Raw genomic sequence first — 27,468 nt, forward strand, 5'->3', positions numbered from 1 at the left:
GAAAATGTACACACACACACACACACACACACGTATTATTCAGCCATAAAAAGAAGGACATCTTGCTATTTTCAACAACATGGATGGACCTTGAGGACATTGTGCTAAGCAAAAAAGTCAGACAGAGAAAGGCAAGTCTTAATAATATGTGGAATCATAACAAACAAAAACTGAACTCATAGATAGAACAGATTGGTGGTTGACAGAGGCAGGGGGTGGGAGGCAGGCAAAGTGGATGAAGGGGTTCAATTATAAAATAAAGAATGGAGATGTAGTGTACAGCATGGCAGCTACAGTTAATACTATATTGCATAGTTGAAAGTTGCTAAGAAAATAGCTATTAAAAGTGCTCATCACAAGTAAAAAAATTGAACCTATGTGTGGTGGCAGATGTTAAATAGATTTACTGTGATGGTTATTTCATAATAAATACATATATCAAATCACATTGTACACCTGACACTAATATAATGTCATATGTCAATTATATTTCAATTTTTAAAAGTTGGATAGTACCATGAAAAAAAGAACTCAGTGGTTAAACAAACACCATGTGTTCAATAATGAGAAAAGAAAGCTGTGTTTGAAAGATTCTAGTGAGTGTTCGCTCCTTCATTCACTGAAATGCAGGAGCTCCTGTGCCTGGTTTGGGGTCTTATCAGCATTCCTCGTTGCTGAGAGGAAGGTCATGGTGATGGTTATCTGGAAATGTGGCCTTGCTGTTTCACATGAGCACCAGCTCTGTGCCCTCTAATAACCGTCAGTACCAGATGGAGGGGGGAGGGATACTTATACTGCTTAGTACCCACATGTGCAGGCAAAATATCAATTGTCCGTCGAACACCCGTACTAAACTGACCTCAGTATACAGCTGGTAGAAGACAGAATCAGCATTTAGACCCAGGTCATTCTCCCATCTCCATGATAATTTTTGCCCCTCTCTGCTGCCTCATTCATCCGTTGAAATACATGTTACATAGTACCTTCTGTGTGGGGGGTATACAATTTTAAAGTTGACATTGTTCTCATGAGGTTTGTCGCGGAGGGGGAGGAACCAGACAAGGGCATGAATGGTGATAAAACAGACCGACAAGTGCTATTCTAGAGGTGTGCCCTGGTCATATAAGAACGTGGAGGCGGGGCAGCTGAGTCAGATTTCAGGCACTGCCTGGTGATGATCAAGGACAATTTCTTAGAAAAGATTACCCTTGACCTGAGTGTGAAGGACAAATTGGAATTAAGCAGATAAAGGAACAGAGGGAAGACCATTCAGGCCAAGGGAACAACATAGGGCTGCGATGCACTACCTGTTCAGGAAATCACAAACATGCTTTTCCACTATGGCTAACGTAGCCGTGAATGTTGGGTAGGGTTACCAGATAAAAATACAGGACACCCGGTTAATTAGAGTTTCAGATAAACAATAAATAACTTTTGAGAATAAGTATCTGCCAATTTAACTAGCGTGTATACTTTTATTTGCTCACTCTAGCAGCTCTATGTAGGGGAAGCAGAAAACAAGACTGAGGAGGTAGGCAGAGGGCAGCCATGGAGGTGATTGTGCTTTTAGCAAAGGACTTAAAGTTTATCCTGAAGGCCATCAAGTACCATTTAGGAACTTTAAACAGAGTTGTGTAATGATCAGACTTGTGTTTTAGAAAAATACAGAGAACACATTGCAATGGGTCAGGTAGGAGGCAGGAAAGTTTAGAAGGTGTGGAAACGTACTAATTCTCCCCTTAAATCCATTTCTTCTTCTTCTCTAGTAAGAAAGTTTTCAGTAGGCTCTGGCTTCCCAGCTAAGCATAGTTAACTGCATACTTCTCAAAAAAAAAAATGGTTCTCAGTCTTCTTGACCAATTTTTAGTGGCTTTAATTAGCATCGGACTCAGCTAAAAATGGCAGAAAACTCCATCATCATTAGGAAGTCAAGCTCCTTCTAGTCTCTTGCTCTGCCATCCCCAGGTTGGCTACACCCCTGGTCTGAGACGACTGCTTGAGGTTCAACTATGATGCCCACAGTCCAGGCAGCCTGACCTTTCTGGAGGTTACACATGATCCTTCCACTTACACCCCCTTGGCTAGAACTTAGACATGGTTACTTCTGTCTGCAAGGGAAGTTGGGAAATGTGGTATTTATTCTATGGCTATGTAGCTAAACACAGGGCATCAAGAAAAAGAAAAGAAAAGAAAGAAAAAACAGAAACAGGGGCCCCTAGAAGTGGCAGTTAGTGTCTTCAGGGGTTGGATGATGTAAGTATTCAGGAGGAAATGCTTTTTTAAATTACGTTATAATAATGATAATGACTTTCCTGAAAAGGTCAAGCGCCTCTCATTTATTACTCTGGGCACAGCATTGCCACTGGTCAGGATGAGAACAACTTCCCAAGGAGAGGCAATGCTTAGCTGGAGACAGAGAGGATGGAGTTTCAGAAGGAAACTCGGGCCCATGTCTAGCCTGGTTAGTGTCAATGATCAGACGAGAAACACAGTCACCTCTGCAGCAGTTCCCAGCACCAGCGGCTCAGTCACCTGCTTCTTATCTCTTGGAATCAGGACAAATCATGAGTTTTGATGACTTGAAACTTGAGCTGTGGGGAATTTAAAGGGACCGGCAGTATTTAAAATCAAATGAGCCTATGAGGGTTACGAAGCACACTTGTGTCCTCCAGAGGACGAGTGGCTGATCCCTACTCAGTTTGCTCTGCACCCACTTCACCTGGTGAACTAGAGCCGTGTATTTTATATGATAGAATCGATCCCATTGAAAATAAAAATGAATGGTCAGAAATAAAACTATACCTTCAACTCTCAATGAAAAGTGACTCTTCAATGAATCTTATGTTCCCCCAGATAAAACTATCATTTGAAAACCGATTCATTCACTTGTTTTTTCATTCACTGGGTCAAGCATGGCCTGGATGTCTCTGAGCACCTGGCAGGTAGACGGAGGTGACTTTGAAAGCTGGCTCCGTTCTGGCAGATTTGCAGGTGGCCACGGTCTCTATGACACTCTAAGTTTTTTTGCTTTTTATTCGGCTGGGAAGGCAGTGTGGTAGAAAGAGCATTGAGTTAGGAGACCTTAGTTCAAGTCAGCCCCCATGTAATCTTGGGCAAGTCTCTTAACCTTTTGGGGTCCTACCCTCCTCAACTGTATGATTTATAATTGAGTTAGATAAGGGGTCTTAAGTCAAATTCCTAAAGGGGCCAGGCATGCAACATAGATAAGTGAAGCGGACCTGGCTTAAGAAAAAGCAAGGCAGAAGTCCATTGCTTTACCCTTCACTCAGGTTTAAGAAAAACAACAGTGTGAACCCACTGAGCAATGGTCACCAACACTCAACTTCTAATCCAGAGAAGCCACAGGGAGCAGTGGGGACTGGGGTCACCTGAAGGGGGCAGGCCTTCCAGACGGGGCTGCTGTTGCTTATCTTCAGTGAGGAATGTGGGCTAAGTGCTGCCAGGTCTTCTGCATTTTCCAGAGAATGAAATATGGATTTTTTTTTCTTATGGGAAACATTCTGCTTTTCTTACTCTGCCAGTCAATCCTGTATAGGCCAAACTGAAATAGGTGTAGTTTCCAGGGACACCCACTTATGATTTCTGGGTTACACTGTCGTCACTGGAGCAGCAGTTCTAAAGTGGAGATTTCTGGGCCCATCAGGAGCTTCAGCAGATTCAAACCCCCAGAAATCACACACTAACTTTTGTGAGTGTACATTTTGGGGGTGAGATGACTCAAATTTCACGAGAGTTAAGAACCCAGAATTTTAAGATTCACCAGTTAGCTGAGCACAGGTTTCCAGCACTTACTTTTCAGAACGCCAGGCAACTAATGGTGACGCCATCAGACACCTGGCACTCACTCACCCATTCCTAGTTAGTGAACCTTTACTATGTCTGAGGCACTGGGAATAGAGAAGCAAATAAAAGAGACAAAGTACTTGTTCTCATGAAATGTACATGCTGGTGGAGGGACACAGACAATATCCATAAAAGAAAAAATGGTACCTATAATGTCGGGTGGCGATGAGGGCAATGTAAGTGTGGAAGAAGGAGAGTGACAGGCGGGTGACAGGTGGGGTGGAGCGGCATTTCAGGTAGGAGGGAGAGGAAAGGCCTCTTTGTTAGAATTTTACCTGCGCAGAGACTCAAGGAAGGAAGCAAGCCATGCAATGATCTGGAAAGAGCATTTCAGAGGAAATCAAGACAAAGGGCCGAGGCAGGTGCATAAAGTGGCCTGTTTGTAGAGTAGCAGGGTGAAGGTTAAGGTTTTATACCTACTAGTGGGGTTAAAGGAAGGCTTTGAGAATATTTTATGAGACAAAGAATTCCTCCAAATTGTTTGCAATGACTTTATCTCTTCCTGTTGATATAGCCAGCTCAGAAGCAGATCTGAGAAAAGAGGCATACACCCACCACTGACTGGTGCCGTAAACTGGCTCCGTCTTTCCTGAGAGCCGTCCAGTAAATTTAACAAGAGCTATAAAGCTGTTCACACCCATTGACACGGTCACTTCGCTCTGTGGAATATTTCTACAAGGCGCAAGAGCGGGGGAAACAACCAACCAGCCTACCAAAATGGCCTTAACAGGGTCTTATAGCTTCGTACAATGCATGTGAAAAATGTTAGACAATGTTAATCCTCAAAATGGAATGAAAATATTTTCAACGTACTTAGATTTTTAAAAACTGTTAAAACGAAAAACAAAAACAAAACTGTTAAAATGACCCATGGAGACAATATGAATGAAGAAAAAATGTATTATATGAAAAAGTTAAAGAAAAAGTTAAAGAAAGGACACAGACCTGTGTATTTATGCCGACCAAAACTGTAGACAAGGTATTGCTGCATATTCACAAAGACCAAAAGAGATTCTGAAGGGACACAAAAGAACGTGTCCAGTCAGCTCTCTTTTTGGGTGGAGTTGCTTACATTCACAATGGATTTTTAATTTTTTTTTTCTGAACTTGGCTTACATGTCAGATCCTTCCAAATGTTTTTATTGAATTTATCAGGGTGACACTGGTTAATAAAATTATATAGGTTTCAAGTGTACAATTCTATGATACATTGTGTGTTTATCACCCAAAGTCAAATCTCCTCTGTAACCATGTATTTGACTCTCTTTATCCTTTACTACCCACCCCCAACCCCTTCCTCTCTGGTAACCACCATGCTGTTGTCCCTGTCTGTGAGTTTTTGTTTATTTCTCTTGTTTGTTCATTTGTTGCTTTTCAGTTTTGTATCCCACATATGAGTGAAATCATATGGTTCTTGACATGTCAGATTTTTTTTAAAGTTGAGGTTTACCACCTGTGAAGTACCATCCCTTCATGACACCGCTGAGTGGGATCTATAGGCGCTGAGCTGATCGTGCAATAGTGAGAAATATGCAAGTGGGGTCCACAGGGGCGTGGTCTGGCTTGCACCCACCTGGAGCTATGGAGCAGCAAGATGCATTTGTCATGGTTTTAGTGTCTGCACTACAGACAGATTCACTGACTGGGACAGAAAACTAACGGCAGCTGAGTAGAGGCAGCTGGACCATAAGCTGCAGTTGCAGCTGCGGCATGGCAGGGTGCAGAAGAGCCCAGAGTTCCCTTTGCTGTGACACTTCCCACACCCTTCCCGATGCAGCCCTACCTAATTTTGCTGTTGTCTCCTTGTGGGAAGAGGGGGTGCCTGGCTTATAGATTCCAAAGCAAACACTATCTAGTCCAGACTGAGCTTTGAGACATAGTCTTGTCAATGGTCATTGAGGGCTTCCCAGGCCATTCAACCTAAGGTAGCTGCTATAGTGATATAGGGCTATCACCCTATTTTGTGTTCTGTGTATGAGTTCTGAATACCATTCTACAGAACCTTGTTCATTTGTTTGCTTGTCTGTCTTTCCCCATTATCATGTAGGCTCCTTGAGGATGGGGATGTCTGTTTTATTTCCTACTGGTGTCTATAATGACTTCTGGTACATAGTAGTTCCTTGGTGTTTATTTAATGAATTAATAAACAAACTTGCAATAATCAGCAATTCAGGGGCTCTGGACCTCCACAGCCCATCTGGGTGTGAACAAATGTATTCACACAGGAGAATGAGGCAGCAGAACTTGGCTGCTGGCTTCATTAGAATCTCAGCAGGAGCATCTCAGGCCCCAGGAAAAGGGTTGCTCTGGGGAAGGAGGGGAGCCTGTTTCACTTCCCCTCCTTGGGGATTCCCTCTCTTCCCATATCCCTACTCTCCCTGCTCTCTGTCCTTCCCTTTGTGTCTTCTGGAGAATGAGGGCTAGCAGTCAGGTAAGCGATGGTGGATAGGTGGGAAAGTTCTCCATATGTTTTTCCTCTAGAACAGCGGTTCTCAACCTGTGGGTCGCGACCCCTTTGGCGGTCGAATGACCCTTTCACAGGGGTCTCCTAAGACCATCCTGCATATCAGATATTTACATTACGATTCATAACAGTAGCAACATTACAGTTATGAAGTAGCAACGAAAATAATTTTATGGTTGGGTCACAACATGAGGAACTGTATTTAAAGGGCCAGAAGGTTGAGAACCACTGCTCTAGAAGCTGCGGGGCCCTGAGAAAGGAGAACTAAATGCATGGAGAGTAGGACAGGAGGATGTGGTCACTCAGGACATGAAGATTTGTGGTTGTTTAATCCTTACATCATTTTAAACGGCTCACAAAACAGCTCAAGACAAAGAAGATAACACATGTTCTTCCTTCATCCCACAAAACTGGAGTTTAGCATCTGAACATCGATGGGAAGTGATGCCATTATCAACTGGGAGCTGATTCCTGTTGGGCGGGCGAGAAAATGCTGTCTTAGGAGCACATGCTAAAGAAAGTCTTCAACTGACCACTGAAGTTATTGCTGTGGAAGGTCTGACACGAGGCTTCATAGTATGTGCAGGTGAAAAAACGCAGTGATTGACGTGAAGGCCAAAACCCGCCCCTTCCTCTGTGCTTCTGTTGAGAGCCAAGAATGCCAAGGATCTTTCTCCTCGTCAGTCATTTCCTGACCGTTTAAACTGAGTTGCTGAAAATATGCGTCTTTGGTAATAATTGGTCGCATTTATTGGAAGCTTACTATGCACCTGGCATTGTTCTAAGTGCTTTATATTAACTCAACAATCCTAAAAGGTAGTTACTATTTTTCTTTTTTATTGATGAAACAACCGAGGCACAGAGCAGTTAAGCAACTTGTCTGAGGTCATCAGCTAGAAGTGACGGGGCCAGGAAATGGATCCAGAAAATGTGGCTCCAGCACCCATGCTCTTTCTTCCCCATTACTGCTCCACTATTTTTAGAAATAGACACACCTGTAAATGTGGTTCTGTTTCACAGCGATGTGCCATAGAGCAACATTGCAGTCAATCCTCACCCCTTCGTGGGTGTTACCACTGAGGGCACTTTCAAGGCTGCTTTTATTACTAAGAGCACCTTCATGGTGTTATTATTAAGAGCCCTCACCAACACTTCCTTCATGTGAATCTGTCTCCCAGAGTGTCTTTCTGGAGAAGCCTGACCTGAGAAAGCAAGCAAGGGGGAAGGGCCTCCTAGGTCAAGGGGACAGCATGAGCAGTCTTGGCAGTGTCTCCCAGCATGCCATGTGCCAGTGAGATGTATGCACTTGGCCGTGGTAGGAAAGGCGGCTGGAGAGGGAGGCAGGGCCACGATCACAGAGAGCCTTGTATGCTGGCTCAGGAGTTTGACTGCATCTTCAGATTGTTCATTCATTCATTCATTCATTCATTGAACAAATAGTAAGGGTGTGCCTACTATGTGTAAGGCATGGTCCAAGGCACTGGGGATACCAAGGCAAACGTGAAACAGAATGAGGATATTTATTCCTCTCTTTCCTCTGAGGTTAGTGGGAGCGTGAAGTAAGTAACAGCAGTAAAGCCCTGGCCTCAGTGACTGCCACGGTAGCAGGTGCCTAGCACTTGCTAACATCTCTCCCTTCTCCTTCTCCTTTCTCCCTCTGGTGGTAGCTTGGTGGGGACTGAAGCCTGCACGGGAGGCAGAGGCAGGTAATTCGAGCTTAAGATCAAGTCAAACAGAGAACCTGTGGCTATGACCAGTGGAATGCTGGCGTGTGTTGTACAGGCATGCAAAAGCCTATTGCCAAATGTTCACAAATTTTGCAAGCTGTTGTTAAGCACACAGTCCTTGTTAAAAGTTAAATTACATAAACATAAAATTAAATAAGTTATATTAAAGACAAAGGTCGTAACTACTGAGAACATATCTCTTCCTAATTATTTTACTGCGCTTTCCATTACCTACGCTTTTGAGGTTATTGACACCTGCCGCATCTGTATGATATAAATGCTTTATGTATAAGGATGAGATTGAGCCTCTATTTGCAAATCCACACTCAGAGCCACCACACTGGTAGCTCTCCACACTGGTAACTCAACCATGGTGAGAGTATTTACACCAAGGAAACCTGCAAACACTACACATCTGGAGAGATGGATGTTAAATATTTGCCAACACACCTCTGGCTACATCCCTGTGCCTACTGTGTAAAAACATGAGCAATGGGGCAGTGACAGTTCTGAGCAGTGATGTTAAGCACCTGGTGTTGGGGGTTTCTAGGTGGAGAGGCAATTCAGTGTGGTGGAGGGGTGCAGTGCAGGGGCCTTCTGCCCGGGGCCAACGGCTCTTCCCTTTTCCAGCCATGTGATTGGGTGGGCGGCTTCATCTCCCTGTGCTGCAGGTTTCAGGTAAACAGATGGGGTTGCCGTGAGGAGTAAAGAAGGTAAGTGTGAAGCATGAAAGCAGTGCCTGGCACGTGTTAAGTACGCTATAATTTTTAGCTATTATCTCTGAGTTGGCTGGCAGATAAAAGAGCACTTTGGAAGTCACCCTGGCAGCCTGGACAAGTCACGACAGCTCAGCAGTCTCTAGGCCTTTCTCCAACGTAAGGCCAGGCCAGGATGGCAAGCCTTCCCCAAGCCCTCCTGTCAGGGCCTGGTTCTCCTCCCCGAAGTTCCCTTATGCCCCGGATGTCTGCCGTAATAATTCATATCATATGATCCTTGCCTGTTTCCTTGTCTGCCTTCCCCAGCTGGACTGTAGGCTGGGAGAAGAGGAACTGGTTCTGTCCTGTATGTCCACCCCGCATGTCCCCAGCAGCCAGCCCAGTGCCAGGCACAGGACAACTGTTTAAGAAATGCTGCTGAATAATTCTAAACTAATGCTTGTTGACATTCTGGAGACTCTTCTCGGTAAAGCTCTGTGAGGGCGGGGACTGTCTGGTTTCCTAAAATACTGTTGCTTGCCCTGTGCCCAGTGTGGGAACAGACACATGGAAAGCACGCTTACCCTTTAGTGGATGGACTCTAATAAGCCAGAATGCAACACTCTGCCTTCTCCTGTTAGAGCGTGATGCCTAAGGGACAAAACTGAGACTATTGGGTGAGTAACATGGATGCGAGGCCAGTCCTACTAGTAAATATGCAAATACTATGGAGAGCTTAGTCCTTACGATTGGGGGCTCTAAAATCAGAGCGACCCAGGCTGGAATGTTGCTGGTTATTTACTAGCTGTGTGTCCTTGGCCAAGTTACTTAACTTCCCTGAGTCTCAGTTTCCTCACCTGAAAAGTGAGGATAATGATATACCGATTAGGCTATAAAATATTATTACAAAGAAATTTATTATAAATCACTTAAGATACAATCTATAATAATAAAAGTGTAATAATGCTAATTAGACTGGACGTCCTTCTGGACAACCTTCTGGACAAAGCCATGGCTGCGAGGGAAGCCGGGGCCAGCAGCCGGGGGAAGGAAGGCCTACTCTTGCACGAATTTCCCGCATCAGGCCTCTAGTAAATTATAATGAGTTACAAATAATATTTATTTATTTATTTATTTATTTATTGTTAATCCTCACCTGAGGATATTTTTCTATTGATTTTTAAAGAGAGTGTAGGAGAGAGGGAAAGACAGAGAGAAATTATGAAATGAGAGACACATTAATCGGTTGCCTCCTGCACAAGCTCTGACCAGAGACCGAGCCAGCGAGGAGCCTGAATCCGAGGTGCATGCCCTTGACTGGAATCAAACCCAGGACCCTTAGGTCCGCAGGCCAATGCTCTATCCACTGAGCCAAACCAGCTAGGGCACAAATAACTTATTGTTAATTCAATAAACAATATTGTATAATTTATTATACAACCATTTTAAAATAAATTAATAAAAATACTGTATATAAAGCACTAATTCCTATACATGGGGCTCAACCAATGGTAGCCACTGTATTATAAGGAAATTTTGGAAAAGAGAATGTCCCTTTCCCATAGAAATTAATTTCTTTGTAACCGATTAAGTGCAAGTTACTTTTTCTGAATTATCTTTAGTGACCTTGGTATGAAAATCATACTTATTTAGAAAACTAGGGGTGACATCTATTTTAGAAGAAATCATAAAAATGCTGACAAATAGGGAGAAATCAGAATGTTCATGGGGAGTTCAGAAGGATGTATGAATGCCAGAGAGTAGACTGGAAGAGAGCATAATCAATGGTGTGATGATCAATGGGTGAGTATAGGGAGATCTGGGGAAGGCAGTATTGCCCTGGCATGTCCCAGATTTGGCTACAAACATGCTTGTACATGTCATTGGTGCACATATGCAAACATTTCTGTTGGGCATTTACAAAGGAGAGGAATTCTGTACCATAAGATATGCATGCCTTCAGCTTTAGCAGATATTTCCAAGCACTTTTCCAAAGCGATCACATCAATTGACCTTCCCACCAGCAGTGGGAGTTCCTTGATGAGAGCTCCAGGCCAATACTTGGTGATATCATAATATGGTTTTATTTGCGTTTCCCTGATGACTCATGAATTGTTTTCCTACTAGTATGTTTAATGTTGTTCTGGACATTTTTTGTGAAGTTTCCATTTAAGTCTTTGCTCCTTTGCTATTGGGTTATCTATATTTTTTAAAATTGATTCATAGTAGTCTTTCATCTATTCTGTATAAAAGTCCTTTGTTGGTTATCCAAGTTGCCAATATATTCTCCAACTCTGTGGCTTGCCCTTTCACTCCTTTAATGGTGTCCTCTAATGGATACTGAAGACACACACAAAAGAATCCCAGCTGAATGCAGATCTAAATGTGAAATGAAAAACTATAAAGCAGCTAGGTGAGGAGAATGTCTCCATGACCTTGGAGTAGACAAAGATTTCTTTATAAAGTGTTTCCTCAAAACACTAACCTAAAATGGAAAGGTTGATAATTAGACCACTTTAAGATCAGGAACTTCTGTGCGTCAGAGACTCCATTAAGAGAGTGTGCTGAGCATTTGTATTATCTCATTCAATCCTTTTAAAGCAGGATATAGGTATCCTTATATTACAGATGGGGGACTGAGGCTCAGAGAAGTTAATGCACTTGCCTCGGACCACACAGCTTACTAGTGCAGAAGCACTAGTAAGGTCTGACTGAATCTAGAGACCAAGCTCCTAGCTCCTTTATTATTTCCAAAGTGTCCAGCATGGGGCCTGGCACAAAGTTGGGCTCCAGACACGTATCGCCATTGGCTTCCCATGGTGTCTTCCTGTGCTCAGATATCACTTAACATGGCCCTTGTTCTCCTTATAAATTATTCATTTCCTTCATCACTGTTCTGAAAGCGTGCCCGCTGGGAACAGTTGCTCTTTGGTTTTTTTTCTTAGTCTCAAGGAAGCAAGATTCCTCTGGGTGTATTCCCCACAGCTGCACCTGGGAGAGACTTGAACTACCATTCTGTGGAGCATCTCCGATCCGGCAGGATGAATGACAGAGCCCCAGGTAACAGGAAAAGAGGCAGCTCTTGACGGGCAGTTCCAGGTCCGCCAAGCCCTGCACCATGTATTCATGGGTGGCTGGAGTCAGCAAGGTCCCGGCATCCTGTGTGTGCCACTGCTTCTCCTCCTTCTCTTCCCGGCGGCCAGAGGCCCTCCCGTGGAGCTGGGCACCTGGGCATCTGGCAGGGCACTGTGAGGCTGCCTTTGTGAGAAGTGGAACTGCAGCTGGGTTTGGGGGTTGTGGGTGAGTCACTTGGAGTTGCTGCCAGGGTCACCACAGGCCAAGGTCCCTGCTATGCATGCTGACGACAACAGAAGCTAAAGTTACATGGTCCTGCCACAAGTCTTGCGAGAGTTAGAAATGCCAGGACTCCACCCCACCTGAGCCTGACGACGGGATCTGGCTCCCATCTGAGTGCATCTCAACATCCTAGTGTGAAGGAGCAGCTTCGAGCCAACCGTGTGTATCTCAGTGGCTACCACTTACTTAGGACTCATGGCACTTTGCTCAGCCTTTTCTTTACATTTCCTCACAAACCTCAGTGAAATACAAACTGTCATCCTTTCTAACCTATGGTTGTGGAAATGAACTCAGAAAGACTAATTTTAGCTTCCTCCATGCCCTCGCAGCTGCTACGTGGCAGAGTCAGGGTTCAAACTCACATCTGTGTGACTCCAGAACTCAGAGGAGTGTTACCAGGAAACTAATGAAGCTTAAGAGGCAGGGCGCCCATTTTCATGGGTCCCTTCCAAGGCACTGATCATATGTTCTTTAAAAATGTGCACCCCCCCCAAAAAAAAACACCAAAAAACCTGCAAGTGAATAGATTGTTTCCGTAGTCAGTTAAAACTGTTGGTTCTTTTCACTCCGTCTTCCTTTCCTCAAAGTTAGCCTGGTGTTGGGTGGAGCTGGGCACTTGGGGTTCTGGCTAAGAAGAATTGGAGTTGGGGACATATTCAGTGTGGGTTTATATTTCTGTGGTTCGCAATCACTCCTGTGATGGTGAAGTTATGCTGGCTGCCCCACTGAACACTCGTGCTGCCCGCTTTGCCCACTCGCCTGGCCTGTGTCTCAAATGTAGAGCCAGAGATTGGACTGCAAGTATGAATGTGGTCTGTGACTTCAGCACCGGAAGTATGTGGGGAGTGAAGAAACAAGAAACTGTCAAAAAAAACAGCAGCTTAGTAATCGAAACTAATTTTATATTCCTATTCTATGACACTGACATCACAAAACCGTTGTCACAGAAAAAGGCAATCAAAGAGGATGCTTTAGGGAAAAAATTATACAGGTGTGTCAGGCAGTTCTTCAATAAAAACTAGTATTGTCTTTTTCTGGATTTTGTTATGGCCTATGATAAAAGTTCATAAATTGTGGTAGCTTCTTTTCTCATTCCAAATAAATACTTTTGTATCATTTTTCTTAAAGAGGGTCCCTCCCATCCCAAACCTGGAACTGGCTCTGCCCAAAGTCATACTCGCGGCAGCGGATATATTCTGCCCCCTGCACTGGAAGGTCCACTGTTCTCAGTGTGGACAGAGACCTGGAGAGCCCGAGCTCCTGCCCTCCCGGAAGTGCTGCAGGTGGGCTCTGCGGGGAGGCTGCCCAGTCCTCTCGTGGAGGCAGGAGGCTGAAGAGGGTGCGACATCGCAGCGAAGGGTGGGCCTGTGGTTGGATATGTGCAGTGTTTTCAAAGCCCAAGAGAGAGGTGGGGGCAACTCAGAAGTCGTTTATCCTTTTGCAATGTGCAGTAGCTTTCCTTACAGGCCCATCCAAAACAGAATTTGCTGAGATTCCCTTGGACATCTCAGTCCAAAGGGCATTTGGTGCATTTCGGGTCTGTTCTGCCTCCTGTGGGCTTTGGGGCACTGGACCCAGAAACAGGACTGGAGGCAGGTGGCCGCTGGTGCACTGAGTCAGGGTTGGCGCTGACTGTGTGCTCCCTGATCCCAGACCACACTGCCTCATTCATTCTGGCCCCAGGGAGCCCAGGCGGCTGAGGGGCTGGAACCTGCCGTGGCTGCAGGAATTTGTCTCCTTTGTGGCTTTCACTTCTCCCCCTGGTGTCTGGACAGCAAACTGCAGGAGATGACGATGCATCTGGTCTCCCCACTCAACAAAGAGAGGGTGGTAGTGACGGGCTGACGCTGTCTACCCAAGCTCCAGGAATGCCCTCCTCCTGCCTATGCTGGCATCCAAGCAGGGCACAGCTGGTCCCGGCCCAGAGGAAGCTGTGCCAGGGACAGGCCACAGAAGGGCTGCTTTGCTCAGAGGCTGTGGTGCAGGGTAGGCCACAGTGCACTCATCAACTCCAGGATAAAATAAAATTGTTGTAGAGAGAGCGAGGTCTCGTTTGGAATTTAATACGTGGAGAGGCGGAAGGAGGCAGAATCACCGGTCTGAGAACAGCCCTGCAGGACCTCACAGCCTGGCTTGGCTGCCCTGGGCTGTCCCCAGTTATCTGTTTCTGGCTCATGAGTGCAGGGCCCTAGAGTTATTCCTCACACAAGAATGAACACACACTGTAGATGAAAAGGGGGCTCTGAAATGACTCTAACTGCCAGTAGGGTGATCTGACCATAAATTCCCGGGCAGGACATGGTAAGCAGTCACGCCTCAGGCCTATAACTTCCCTAGTGAGATGTTATCTTTGCTGTATGCAAGCCCTGTCCATTGTTTTTGTGCATCTGTGTTAATACACCTTTGAAATGCCTTTCTTTTTCAGATCCCTTGTCCTCCAGAGAGCATAACATCTTGTTAACTCCCCTGTCATTCAATCAGAGATTTCTCTGCCTTGCTTTCTCCTACCTTCATGTAATCTTCCCTCCTTCATTCCAAATGTATAAAAAAACTGCAAATGACAATTCTCAGAAGCACTTTTCTCAGTTTGTGGAAATTTTACTTCTGGACCTGGTATCTGTTTGGCTCTAATAAACCTTTATAAAAATTTTCTACAGGTTTGGGTGTTCTTATGCTGACAACACACACAGCCTGGGCTATTCTTCCATGTGATCACAAGCATATTCAACCACATTCTGTGCAAAGTATATGTACACAACACACTCTACACAATTACACATGTAGCATCTTGCACCCCCCTCCATTTCATGTGCTGAACTCCTAACCCCAGTACCTCAGAATGTAACTGCATTCGGTGACAGGGTCTTTAAAAAGACAATTAAGTTACTAGAGGTTATTAGAGCGGGTCCTAATCCAACATGACTAGTGCCCTCATAAGAAGAGGAGATTAGCACACAGACTTGTACCAAGAAAAGTCATGTGACCACACAGAGCGAAGACGGCCATCTAAAGCCAAGGAGAGAGACAGAAGACAACAACCCCGCCTACACATTGGTCTTGGACCTCTAGCCTCCAGAATTGTAGGAAACTCCATTTCTGCTGTGGTGGCCTGTAGCCATCTGTGGTGCTTTTTTAGAGCAGCCCTAGCCAACTAACATAGATGTTAGTGACTGCATTGCACGGGACATCAATCAGGAGAAAAAGCTGTTCCTTCAGGACCTCTGTTGCCTTGTTTTAACACACCGACTGTTAGGAATTTCACGTTTGGGATTTTGCAGCCGAGGGTCCAGGCCAGGCCTGTGGATGAGTCCTTCCGCCCTCACAGTGATCCTTGCCAGGCACACCCAGCATCTGGTGAGTTCCATGCCTGTCGCCATCCCCGACACTCCCGGGGTGTTTGCCTGTGGAGACTTTTTTCCCCCTTCATGTAAGACCTCATCGTGCAACAGGAGAGACAGAAAAGGGAGGCAGATGGTAACTTTTCCTGAATACTAAATAGGTCCTGGACCTGGTGGGCTGGGGCCTGGGAAAGGGGGAAGACTGGTGGGGTGATGGGCATTTCTGCTGGAGGAAGAGCAGGAAACAGAGCTGCTGTAGCAAAAATACGAGCTCTGCCCTGCCGGGGGGGGGGGGGGGGGCGTTGTGGGGGAAGAGAGAAGCTAGAGGAAGTGGGAGCACCCCAGCAGAAGGGACAGCCTGCAGAGGGGTGTGAATGCACAGTGTCCAGCATAGTGTTTTCTTTTTTTAATTCAGAGAGGAAGGGAGAGGGAGAGAAAGAAACATCAATGATGAGAGAGAATCAATGACCAGCTGCCTCCAGCATGCCCCACACTGGGGAGCGAGCCTGCAACCTGGGCATGTGCCCTGCCTGGGAATTGAGTTGTGACCTCCTGGTTCATAGGCCGAAGCTCAACCACTGAGCCACGCCGGCCGGGCCAGGATAGAGTTCTCCAGGAGAATTTTCGTTGATGATAAAATGTTCTATGGCAGCCACAAATCTCATGGTAATTGAGCACCTGAAATGTGGCTAAGTGTGACCGAGGAACTGAATTTAATTTTAGTTATTTTAAGTTTAAATATAAATAGCGACATGTGGCCGCAGCATGAAATGGCTCAGTTCTGGAGCCCACGGTTGCTAGCCTACTCACTAGCTACCTCCCTTCCTCCTTGCTCGCTAAACCCCAATTTCGTTCTCATAGTCAGAAGCCTTGTGCTTCAGGGAAGGGTGAGGTCCTTTCAAGTTCTCTGGGGGGAGGGGACTCTTGATTAGTTCAAGCCAGTGGTGGGAATTATATTCCCCTTGCTAGTGCCTGGTTTAGGAGTAGGCAAATGATGCAAATCCAGCCAACGAGACAGAGGGGCAGCCTGCTGGAGGATTTAAGAATGATTCCCTTAATCGTAAAAAAGGGTCATAAAGAGGGGATGGTACCTCTTCTGGCCCTTCAGGTATTTGTGTGATGAAATGATGCTTAGAATTGCTGAAACCACCTCAAGCCCATGAGGAGACAAAAGGCAGTGAGCTAGGGATGGCTGATCTAAAAGACAGAAAGAACCTGGGTCTTAGATAATGTTGCCACGCCACATCATAGCCAACCTTGAAATTGTCCTATCTTCTTTGTTATGTGCATAACAATTCCCTTTATTAGTAAAGAGGTTTGAAGCTGGGTCTTCTTTGAAATGAAGTCAAAAGTACTCAGCAAATCCGTGGCAGACAGTCCATGTTTCTGCCTCCGATGCCAATGTTACAAAACAGCACTTTTTCTCATCATTCTTCTCACACGCATGTTCCAAGCAGCCACTACCAATCAATTGGAGACCACATGCCAGTTACAAATCTGTTTGCTATTCCTGCTCTCGGGCTAAAGAACACAAGCATCTGCTTTGCCACAAACTCCCCCGCAAACATTTTCTTCCCAGTGGTCCTGGCTAACAATCAGAAAGTGTTCCTGTAAAGTCAACAATACATCAATACCCATGACACCGGCCCACAGGAGCAATTCAAGCCAGCCGAAAGCAAGGGAAACAGGTTCTCACGCTGTCCATTTAAAAAAGGACTTTTTTTTTAAGGGTCAATTCATGCTTGGAAGGGAAGCCAGTCACACGGCAATCTTTATTTGAATATAATGGAGCAAAAAAAAATTGCTCTTTTATTAATTGGATGTACATGACATATCTGTGCAGCTGCTACATGAATGTTAAGTATCTGGCATATAAATGTATACACACTTCCACACTGGATGGGTTTATGCTGTACACGAGTCAGCCCCACAGAGCATGCCCTTTCACAAGGATACACATGGCTGTCTCGGGACGTTCGTCAAAACACACTTGGTCAAACGTTTTGGCAATCAGGAACCAGACACAGAGGAGCATACCAGAACGATGAGTTCACAACAAGACCAGCTGCACTTAAGAGGAAGACTCCAGAAACCCGAAACGGAATTTATTGGGGTTCACACATGCAGCACATATATAGAGAGAGTACAGTTGGGGCAACTGGGACATTCATAGCAGGAGGTCTTACAGAGCAGTAAAAACAGAAAAGACACAAAACAAGACGCCCAAACACCAAAACCAAGGACAGGACCATTGCCAAGATCTCAGTGCAAGGAGAGAGGGTTGTGGGTTCAGCCTGTGGAAATGGGGGTTCACCTGAAAGGCAAGGCTCTCCCAGGAATTTATTTACAGGATCTAGACATCCATGAAGGACACATAATCTGTTCAGTCTGTTTTGGGTCAGGGCGAGGACACACGGCCGCGTTTTGGATGCTGTGAAAGCACATAGCAAGAAAGAACATTTCTTTTTTTCTTCCACTTGATTTAGGACATAGATGCAGTTCAATGAATGTATAACAACAGTGGTGGAAATGAGATTAAGCCATGAATCTGTCCTGTTCTATCGAGACAGGCCTGGCGAATGTCAAAGGCAAGGACCGAGTTTCCTTCTTGGACGCCTACTTGGGTGTGAGAGGAGAGATACTCTGTAACTTCAAACAAATTTATGTTTGTTTGCACATAATAAAATAGCCAATTTTCTGTGTGTTCTCCCTGAAGGCACAATTCCCATAGACAGCGGTGGATTCTCTGCACTGTGGGTCCTCTTCTGAGTCAATACAAATGCAGAAAGAAACCCTTTGTGTGCTGACAGGAGGTTGAGCTTGCTAGGCCTTTCCTTCCCTCCGTCTTATGGGCCATGCTGACCCGCAAACCCACGATGCTCACTTTGGTGTGGCCTGGGTCTGAGCAGGCTTGGCCAGTCACTCTCCAGGCACCTGAGAGCTGCTTAGGACCCTGCATCCCTGCTTCTAGGGTGGGCCGCTTGCCTGGTGTTAAACGCTGTCTTAGTCTGAACAGAGGGCTGAGGCTGCTTTCTTCTCCTTCTAGTTCTGGGCCCTCTTGAGTCTAAGGGGAGCATGAATGTGGTAGGGCAGGCAGAGAAGAGGCAACCTCTGCAACATCAGCATTTACATTGGAATGAAACGCACCCAGCCTTCTGCACCAAGTAAGACCCTCTGGGGGCATGGAGAGGCGGGTCTACCTGCCACAGGCCAATGAGTTCCGAGGGATGGGCCTCTCTGAGGTTTCACACCAGTGGTGCCATCTATCTATCGCCCACAGGAATGGAGAAGCAGAGGGAAATCTGGCCCAGTACAGGGAGCTGAGTCAAGGCCAAGAGTCTAGAGCCCACATCCCTGCTCCCACTCACGTTCTTCATGTGTTCTATTCTCTGGCCTCCACCACACGCAGACCGATCAGCACATTCTTTAGCCCCAGTCAAGCTGGGCCTTGCCTTGTATACTGCCAGAGTCAGAGTGACACGAGGAGGAACAAGAAGGAAGAACCGAGGGGAAAGGAAGGAAGCTGAGTGTGCACTGCCTAGGGCAGGTGGAGAGGACAGCAGTGCTAGTGGGTTAAACAGGAATCAGAGCTCTCAGAGGGGAGGGGGAGGGTCATGACCAACTCCCTCTCTGCTCCGCCTTCCCGCAGAGCCCCAAAGGTCCTTAGCAGCTCCAAGACCCTTTGCCACAACCATGCACTGGTTTGAAACTGAAATCTGAAAATCTCCTGCCACGGACTGTCAGAACTTGTTTTCTGGGTGGCTTATCTGTGGAGGGTGGAGGGGAAAAGCTGCTCTAGGATATCTGCAAAGACACTTGACTCAGTCACAAGTCCTCAGAATCAGAAAGGAAACATCCGGAAGCTGAGGGCAGGGGACTCGCAGCAGCCGAGGGCTTTGCTGACTCCGCTGGGGAGAAAACGCCAGCACTGCCCTCTGGGAACAGACTGCCCGCCCCCCTCGAGTTTCAGGCCATGAAAAGAATGTCCTGGAAGACACTGGGACTTTAAAAATGAACATCATTATGCAGATGGGGCTATCTTCGCTGCTGTTCCTTTCCTGGGATAATACCTTAGGGCGGTTTCCTGCCGAGACATTTAAAGAAACAGCACACGCGTGGCTCCATTTTTCCAGTACTAGTTAGTAGTCCCTTCAACAAAGTCCAGACACTGAGGGCTTCCTCCTCCTCTTGGAGGTATTTCCAATTTCCAAGGACCCCCTGCACTACCCACCAATGACTTCTTTTAAATTTGGGAAAAAACAACACCTTGTGTTTATAGGAGGGGGTTCCAACATGGAGTGGGGTCAGTATGAGGCTCCCCAAACAGCTTCCTGAGGTGAAGCACAGTGCCTCAACCACGCACACGAAGGTGCTCCATAAATATTTATCGAATAATCACATGAGATGACACGAGACCAGCGAATGCTCTGCCCAGCCCTCCCCCCTGCCCCAGCCCTGCTAGCCTAACACACGGGCCTAAGCAGACCCGTGAACTGTATCCTTGTAACTCAAAATCCTGGGATTACTAAACTACATCTAGATATTGTCTGAGAAAGACCGAAGGTGAGACACTGTCAATACTTAGAGCAAAAGGGCATTACATGGAGAGCTGTCACTCCACACCTGACACAGTGAAGGGACACACGAAATACCTAGGAGATCCTGACACTTTTCTTTTGTCTGCATTACACAGATTGCGAGAGAAGCTTTACTTAAAACATACTTTGCTTGGCAGAAACAAACACTGTAAGAAATAACAGTTCGTTTTAGAGTGTCCCATTGTGTAGATTGCTTTTTGCTGTCGCAAAGTGACTGGTGTTTCTGTAGGTTTGGTAGCTAGACTAAGTTCAACATGATATAGAGGTCAAAGGGAAGCCAATTATATAGCCGATAAGCACCTAAACAACCAACCAGCTGTCTTTCGGAATACCAGGTAAAGGCCAAATTCAGACGTCCCTGCTTTCAGAGCCTCTAGTGCACAAATAAGTGAGGTGTTTTAGTGAAGAACTAAGTAAAGGCCATTTTGATATTGAATAGAAAAAACCTAGAGACTATCATATTCTATTTTGGCGAGGGAATCAGAGGGTATTCCCATGAGATGCTTTGGAAAGGATCCCAGGGTTCAGAAAGTCTCAGGCGTGCCCTAATCCTTCACTGGAACCTTCTCTATGATACCTTGGACTCTCCCTTCTGTCACTACGATTCTTTTCCCATCTCTCTCTTGATATCTCAAGATATCCAGAAGAGCAGTGCAGTAGTTTTTGGCATAAACCTGAATTCTGATTTGGTGAGATCTGTAAATGAAGGTACATTTGCCAGCTTAGGTGAAATCAATAACTCTGTTTCTGAAGGCCTAGATCTACTTAAGACCAAGTTTCAAGAATAAAGTGAGAAGTGGGAAGAGGTAACTACAGGAAACAGCCTCTGTGATAGCAGTGTGATTGGAGAGTCATCTGCCTGACAGGGTGGGTCCTTTCCTGGGCAAAGGTAAGTGTTGCACCAGCATTAAATCAGATAATGCTCCAGATCCTACGAGGCTGGAAGCACAAACAACATGAGACCTATGTTCTCTGGCCCATCCATGGGGGCTCCCCAAACAACTTCTCGAACTCTTGTATACATGCCTATTTCCCAATGTTTTAGTTTCAAAACTGAACCTACTTGGTGTGTATAAAGATGAGTTTAGCATCAAAAGGTAGGTAATCCCCCTTTTCATGAAGATTCTCTAGAATCCTGAAATGGTCCCAATTGCCAACTAGTCCCAATCCTTTACAGACAGGGAAACTAGGGCTGTTGGATGACTGACATTCTCCCCAGCAAGATCTGGGTCTCACTGTTGGTTAGTGGTGGAGCTTGGGCTAGGACCCGTCTATCTTCTCTCCCAGGGCCGGCACTCTGGGCCCGAGAAGCCCTTGGCTGCTGGGTTTGGCTTCCAAGGCACAGGCCTGCATGGGAGCTGGGCTGTAACGTGGTACAGGATTTACAGTTTGGAGCAGCTGGGTTTTCTTTCCTACTGCAAGGACCCAGCAATAACAATAGGATTCAGGCACATTCTGGATTGATTCCAAACAGCTCTGAGGACATTGTAGATAGAAAAGGAGTTAGAAAAAGAGGAGCAAGTGGGGCTGTTTCCCGGGCCTTTGCTTTTGCACACACTCTCATTTTCCTTCTATTGTAGCTGAAATGAGATGCTGGTTGTGCGTCCATGTGCCGGCAGTCTCTACACTGATAGAGCGGAGAGTTTCTCTTTAATCGCCTGGCTCTACCTTAATCTAGCTAACCCCAGAACAGGCCAGACAGGCCACGCCGCATACTTTGGGAAGAACCTGAGCTCTCATAGAAAATCCAGGTGGTGGGAACAATAGGAGGCAGAGAAAACTGCACAAAAGGTGGAAAAGGTGGTGACCAAGAAGGTTTGTGACCACTGACTGTCCAGGAGATTAGAATAGGTCCCTCTTGGGCCACCTGGGAGGCTTGGATTAGGTGACAAGAAGGCCAAGAAAGGCCCTTTGGAAGGGGATGTTTGATGGCCGGTCTCATGGCCGGTGGGGTTCTGCTGGTTTACCTTATTCTGACCCAACCCAGCGTTCCAATGAAATTCCCTGGAAACCGAGCTCCGCAGCTCGGGAGATGGTTTACGCATTCAGAGCTACAGTGGACATGGGAGACCTTTCTAAAAGGAAAGGCGGTCCAGCAAGCAAAGTTAGGGGGTCACAGAAGACAAGAGTACGACATCCATGCACATTTCTGCTTTTCTTTTGAATGAGTCAATGGAGATACACGTCTTAAGTTTGCTGTTATTACTGCACAGGCTACATTCAACTAAAAAAACAAAAAACTCCTGCTCAGGTCTCCAAATATGTCTTTTCTAAGAAGAGAAATCAAGGGGTAGAGAGGTGGAGAAACAAGTCCATATGGAAGAATAACACACAGGGTCCCTTCTTGGTTTGTGACTGCTGTCTTTGTTCTCCCGCAATATTACAGCAGGCAGAAGGGAGGGTACGTCCTGTTTCTTCCCCGGCTTTGTTGCTATCGGTCTAATAGATCTCATCTAGTCTTTATTGATTTTCCTTCTGCCTGCCACCTTAGCAGTTTTTGGTTTGAGTTTTCCTGATGTTCTGGCCCTAAGCCTGGTCCCCAGGGAACCACCCTCTTCCTGCCAGCCCCAACCCCAGGCTGCCCCGCCCCCCCAGACCAGAATTACTTCAAGGGGGAGTCGATTAATGGCTTATGTTAATGAAAGAAGCTTTTCAGGGAGTCTGAACTCCGCAGTCTGGAGCTCTACCAGGATCATTAGGGAGGGAGAGGGAGGCAGAGGGGCCTCTGGGGTTAAGACAGCTTTGAATGTAATGACTATTGGAAACAAAGGCTCTCCTTAGCGAGGCCCCAGGGCTGGGCCTGCTGAAAACGCCTATATAATAAGTAAGAGGTAACCCTCTCACAAGAAAGAGAGAGTTAAAAAAAGGAATATTGTTTTAATATGGGATTTATTCCTGGCTTCTGGTCACTGCTGCACGTCTACAAAAAGGCTTCAGATTTCAAAGATGATGAGTAACAAGCATGAGCTTGGAGGAGGGGCAGGCCTGAGGGGTGAGAAGGTCATGTAGCTGACAGCCCCTAGGAATGTCCTGCTGACCTCTCTCTTCCAGGCCCAGGCAGATTGCACAGATAAAATGAGCAGCCAAACACCACCCGGAGAGGCTGCCGTGCCTGCCAGAGGGCCCCTTGGGCATGGCAGGCTGTGATCCCACAGAGAACACCCTGACCGGTGTCCCAGCCCAGAGGAAGACAGAAGACGGGACCTGCTTCAGGGATGCCAGCTATGAAGTCCAGTGTCACTGGGGCTACTGTCCCTCAAGGTATCACTTTGCATTTCCAAATGGCTTTACGTGTGAATGTCTCCCTGATTTAAAATTTACAACAATGCAGATGCCCGACAATCTCCAGACTAGAGACAGTTTGGATGAACAGCAGAATCAGGTAGGCAGACCCAATTTTTAGAAAGAGGCTTTCTTTTCCTGAATCTGTTTTCTGGCAAGATCAATGGTATCTGGGGCTGGGGCAGGGGGAGGAGGGATGAATGGAGGCCAAAGATCTCTCTCTCATTTTCTAACATTCTGAACCACATGCCACAATCACAGACACTATTTCCTCACATTTTCAGCAATTAATTGGGCTTTCTGGCAGAAACCTTGCTTTTGCAGCTCACTCAGACCGTTGCTGCTAACTGCAGAGCCTTAATTTTTCTTGTCAGTAGAGCCACCTTAATTGTCCCTCCTGAAAGAGCTCCACCCAGCCCTGTTTGGTACCACATGGTTTTCTTTGAAAGGCTCTGCTGTTATAGCTAGAATTGCTGGGTGTCCTTTTCTAAGTAAACAGGAAATGTCACTCTGTTTGAAAAAAAAAAAAGAGAGAGAGAGAGAATCCCTCTCCTCAGCACAAATGCAATAATACGCCAACTTATACTTCCTGTGAACGTTGAACTAGGAGCAGGATCTATGTCTTATAGCTGCACAGTCCTCTTCTTAGCTCCCAGGCCCCCAGCGAGCAGAACCTCAGGGAGGCCCGGCTGACCAGGACATTTAAGAAAATGCTTCCACTAGATTTTGGGGAGGCAGTAGCATCACAGTTAGGAAAGATGACAATGCATGGAAAACAAAACGAAACCCAGACCCTCTGCAAAATCACATTTAAGGGGCAAGATGGTATGCATCTAAGTTTCAGTCACAGCAGGAGTTAGTGTTCTGACATCTGACCACCTCTTATATCTGAAAAATCTGAAGTGTTGAGTCGGTCAGGAGAGTTGACACAGGGCAGGAGAAAGAAACACCGGGCGGATGGCTTGTTTCCCGTTACATCAGGACCTGGGTTTGTGTGTCGGGCAGGCGAAACCCCACCAGTCCTCCACACACGAGCACAGTGGAGGCCAGCAGGATGGGGATTGCTTTGGTGATGCTAACCAGGGAGCCGAATATCAAGTTCCCGAGGACGGCGGCAGCTTTGCAGAGTGCGTTCAAGAAGCCAAAGCCCGTTGCCCTGCGAAGGAAGGAGACACGGACAAGGTTGAGAAAGTGACTTCCAAGATTCCGACTTTAGACACAAATGTTCCATAAGGTACTTTCCAATGACCTCCATGTTTGGGGTATCATTAGAGAAAATAACTAAATGCTTGTCAGCACATCTGGAGATGGAGAACCCCAGCTGTTGGTACTGTTCCTTCAGCCCTCTGTTGACGTTCTCGCCACTGATTCTTACTCTGCCCATCAGTTCCAATTTACGAAGAAAAAATTTCAGGGAGTAAGAAAAGTTTCTACTCTCTTCCAGATTTAAATGAAAATATATGACAGTGTATTTCTTAGATTTTTTTTACTCCCTGTTTTTTTTTCCTGGCTTAATTAAAGTGTGAGGTTTTAAATAACTGAAGCCTATTTTCAGAGAAAACCAGGAATGACTGGATTGCATGCCCCATCTTTCCGGTACCCTGGAGGGGGACTCTCATGCTCTCATCCCAATTGTTTTTGGTGGCCGGCGGAAGCTGTGGCCGGCGGAAGCTGTGGCCGGCGGAAGCTGAACACGGAGGGGGCGGTCCATCCGTGAGCTAGTGACACAGTTCCAGGGAAATCAAGCCCGAGAAGAATTACAGAGGAGAATCGGGCGGTGGGCCTGGAGATCTTGCTCACTCGGCTGGCATTTAAGAGGCGCAGGTGGTATGTCACTCAGACACATCCCATTCCTTAAGGCCGTCTTTGGAAAAGAAAACCTGTGCTTCTTTACGTGTGTTGAGTGTGGTTTTACTGTAGTCTTCTGGGAGGAGGCTTAATTTTGTTCATGAGAGCGCCGACACCACTGACATCATGAGATAATATGAAGTTCCCCGGCTTTATGCCAGCTCAGCTTGGTGTCTGTCACTGGGTACACACGTGTTAAGGGCACATTGAATGCAGGGTAATTGTTAGGTACGTTTTTTCCCCACCAGAGGGAAATGCATTTTATATGCTGCAAAATGCAGCATTTAGTACACAGCTTTCTTCGATTGACGTGTAAATTTGTAAGAGCGGGTTTTCCTCTGGCCAGTTATAACAAGTCCTCATCACTACTTGTGCTTTTCCTCGAGATATTTTCTTCGATGTGTGGATTCTGATTGAGGTTATCCAACCATCCCCCTTCCCACACCACAGGGAAAAACCAGCCTGTGAGTGAGTGCAGGGCCAGTGACTTCGCTATTAGGACAGGCAGACCTAAGCTAGGGCAGCAGCGCCAGAAAGTAGAGTAAGGAAGGGGTGTAACGGAATCTCCAATTGAGAGAATAGGAACTTCTTGAGAAGAGGTAAGCTGATTTGGTATTCTTTTTCTTTTTGGCTTGTTTTTAAAGAAAGAGACTAGTAATCACCACCACCAGAAAGATAAGAAGATTCAATATACTGATAACTTTTTTTCAAATGAAATTGCTGGAGGCTGTATGTTGGCTACCAGAGTAGAATAACATCACTCACCGCCTTCTCCATGTCCATGGAGATGATGCCATGAGGCTGAAGTTTTAAGAAATAAATAGACTTTTTTAGTCCCATTAACTGGGACTTTTGACTCCCCATCAGGGAAATTGTATGTATGTATTCAGTAAATTACTCAATAGTGCTATGTGCCAAATTAATAATAATAATAATAATAATAATAACACTTTTTTGCACAGTTTTAGTTTTATAAAAAAACTGAGTGAAAAGTAAAGAGAGTACCTATGCACCCCCTTTCCTCCCACCCCAGTTTTCCCTATTAATATGGTACATTTGTTATAATTGATGAGCCATACATTAGAGTTCACTCTTGATGTTGTGTATCCTATGGGCTTTGGTAAATGTATAATGGCATGTACCCATTACTGCACCATACAGAATAATAGTCTCACTGCTGTAAAAATCCTCTGTGCTCCCCCCATTCATCCCTCCATCCCCCAAGCCCCTGGCAACTGCTCATCTTTTTACCGTCTCCATAGTTTTGCCTTTTCCAAAATGTCATATAATTGGAATCATACAGTATGTGGCCTTTTCAATTGACTTCTTTCACTTTTTTAAACTATATTTTCATTTCATAAATGACCAAGTACATTTTGCGGTAGTAAGATAAGCTGTATTGTTCTGGAAAAAATTGGGTAGTAAGTATAGTAAGTATGTTGCTGATAAGAAAGAAAAACATTCTTCTGCATGAAGAAGTCTCTCAACACCGAGCCTGCCGAACGACCCACGCGGAATTTACATCTGTGTTAAAGTAATCGTATTTTCCCCAAGCTATAAACCTCTGGTGTAACTCAGAACAGGGTGTGAAACACAGGCGGCTACCTCCTTGTATCACTGAAGATTTAGGAGAGAAGGATGGCTTCTGAGATTTCCGTGCAGGAATAAGAGAAACGTATCAGGAGCATCTGGTATGTCTAAAACACGGTGGTCAAAAATCCTTACTTCCCAAGAAACTCCTTTTTCATTTACCAAGCAGAGGCGGTTCTTCAGATTGGGTGCAAAGCATATCGCCTCCTTAAATCAATGGTGGCATTCAAGAAAACGTGACTGTCCTTTCCTTGAATAAGTAAATTATTTCTTCAAATACTGGAGGGGGTGATTTTCTATGCATTGGAGGCACAGCTGTCTTAGAAAAATCATTCTCAAAGTGGCTCTCCCTTGGGGGTTATCTGTTTATAAAGCAAAGAAGCTTCTCGTTTATTCATTCCCTTGTTCTTACTTCAAGGAAGGGCATTAACTTCTGCAGACACTCAGAACACGTCACCTTGTGCTCCTAAAGGCCTTTGAGGGTGGGCAGCTCAGAACTCGCAGGGCCCCCCGCTTGCTAACTTTAGCAGCCGGGCAAGCTACCGCATTCTTGATCAGCCCCCAAGTGCCCCATGCCTCCTCTTAACCAACAAGCACCGAAGGGAAAGAATGAAATGATCTATTACCTTTCTATAAGCTCTATCCCTTGTTCCCCCATCTCTTCAGCCAGATCTTTTGTTTTCAGTTATTGTTCGACCTATTTAT

At 45.8% G+C, this 27,468-nt stretch overlaps 1 protein-coding gene across 2 annotated transcripts in view; it reads right to left on the minus strand.

The window, feature by feature from the left end:
• Nucleotides 1-6,677: 6,677 nt before the first annotated feature.
• The window catches only part of SV2C (synaptic vesicle glycoprotein 2C), a 159,177-nt gene continuing 138,386 nt past the window's right edge, over nt 6,678-27,468 (minus strand). The window contains exon 13 of one of the 2 annotated variants that reach the window (XM_023750573.1): nt 6,678-6,799. In XM_023750573.1, coding sequence (XP_023606341.1) covers nt 6,694-6,799 — 106 coding nt within the window. In that variant the 3' untranslated portion in view covers nt 6,678-6,693. Of the gene's footprint in view, nt 6,800-17,534; nt 24,482-27,468 lie in introns of those variants that run through there. The other variant, XM_006081311.3, reaches the window with a different exon arrangement.

The sequence above is a fragment of the Myotis lucifugus genome, unplaced genomic scaffold (assembly GCF_000147115.1).
Source record: "Myotis lucifugus unplaced genomic scaffold, Myoluc2.0 scaffold_0, whole genome shotgun sequence".
NCBI lineage: Eukaryota > Metazoa > Chordata > Mammalia > Chiroptera > Vespertilionidae > Myotis > Myotis lucifugus.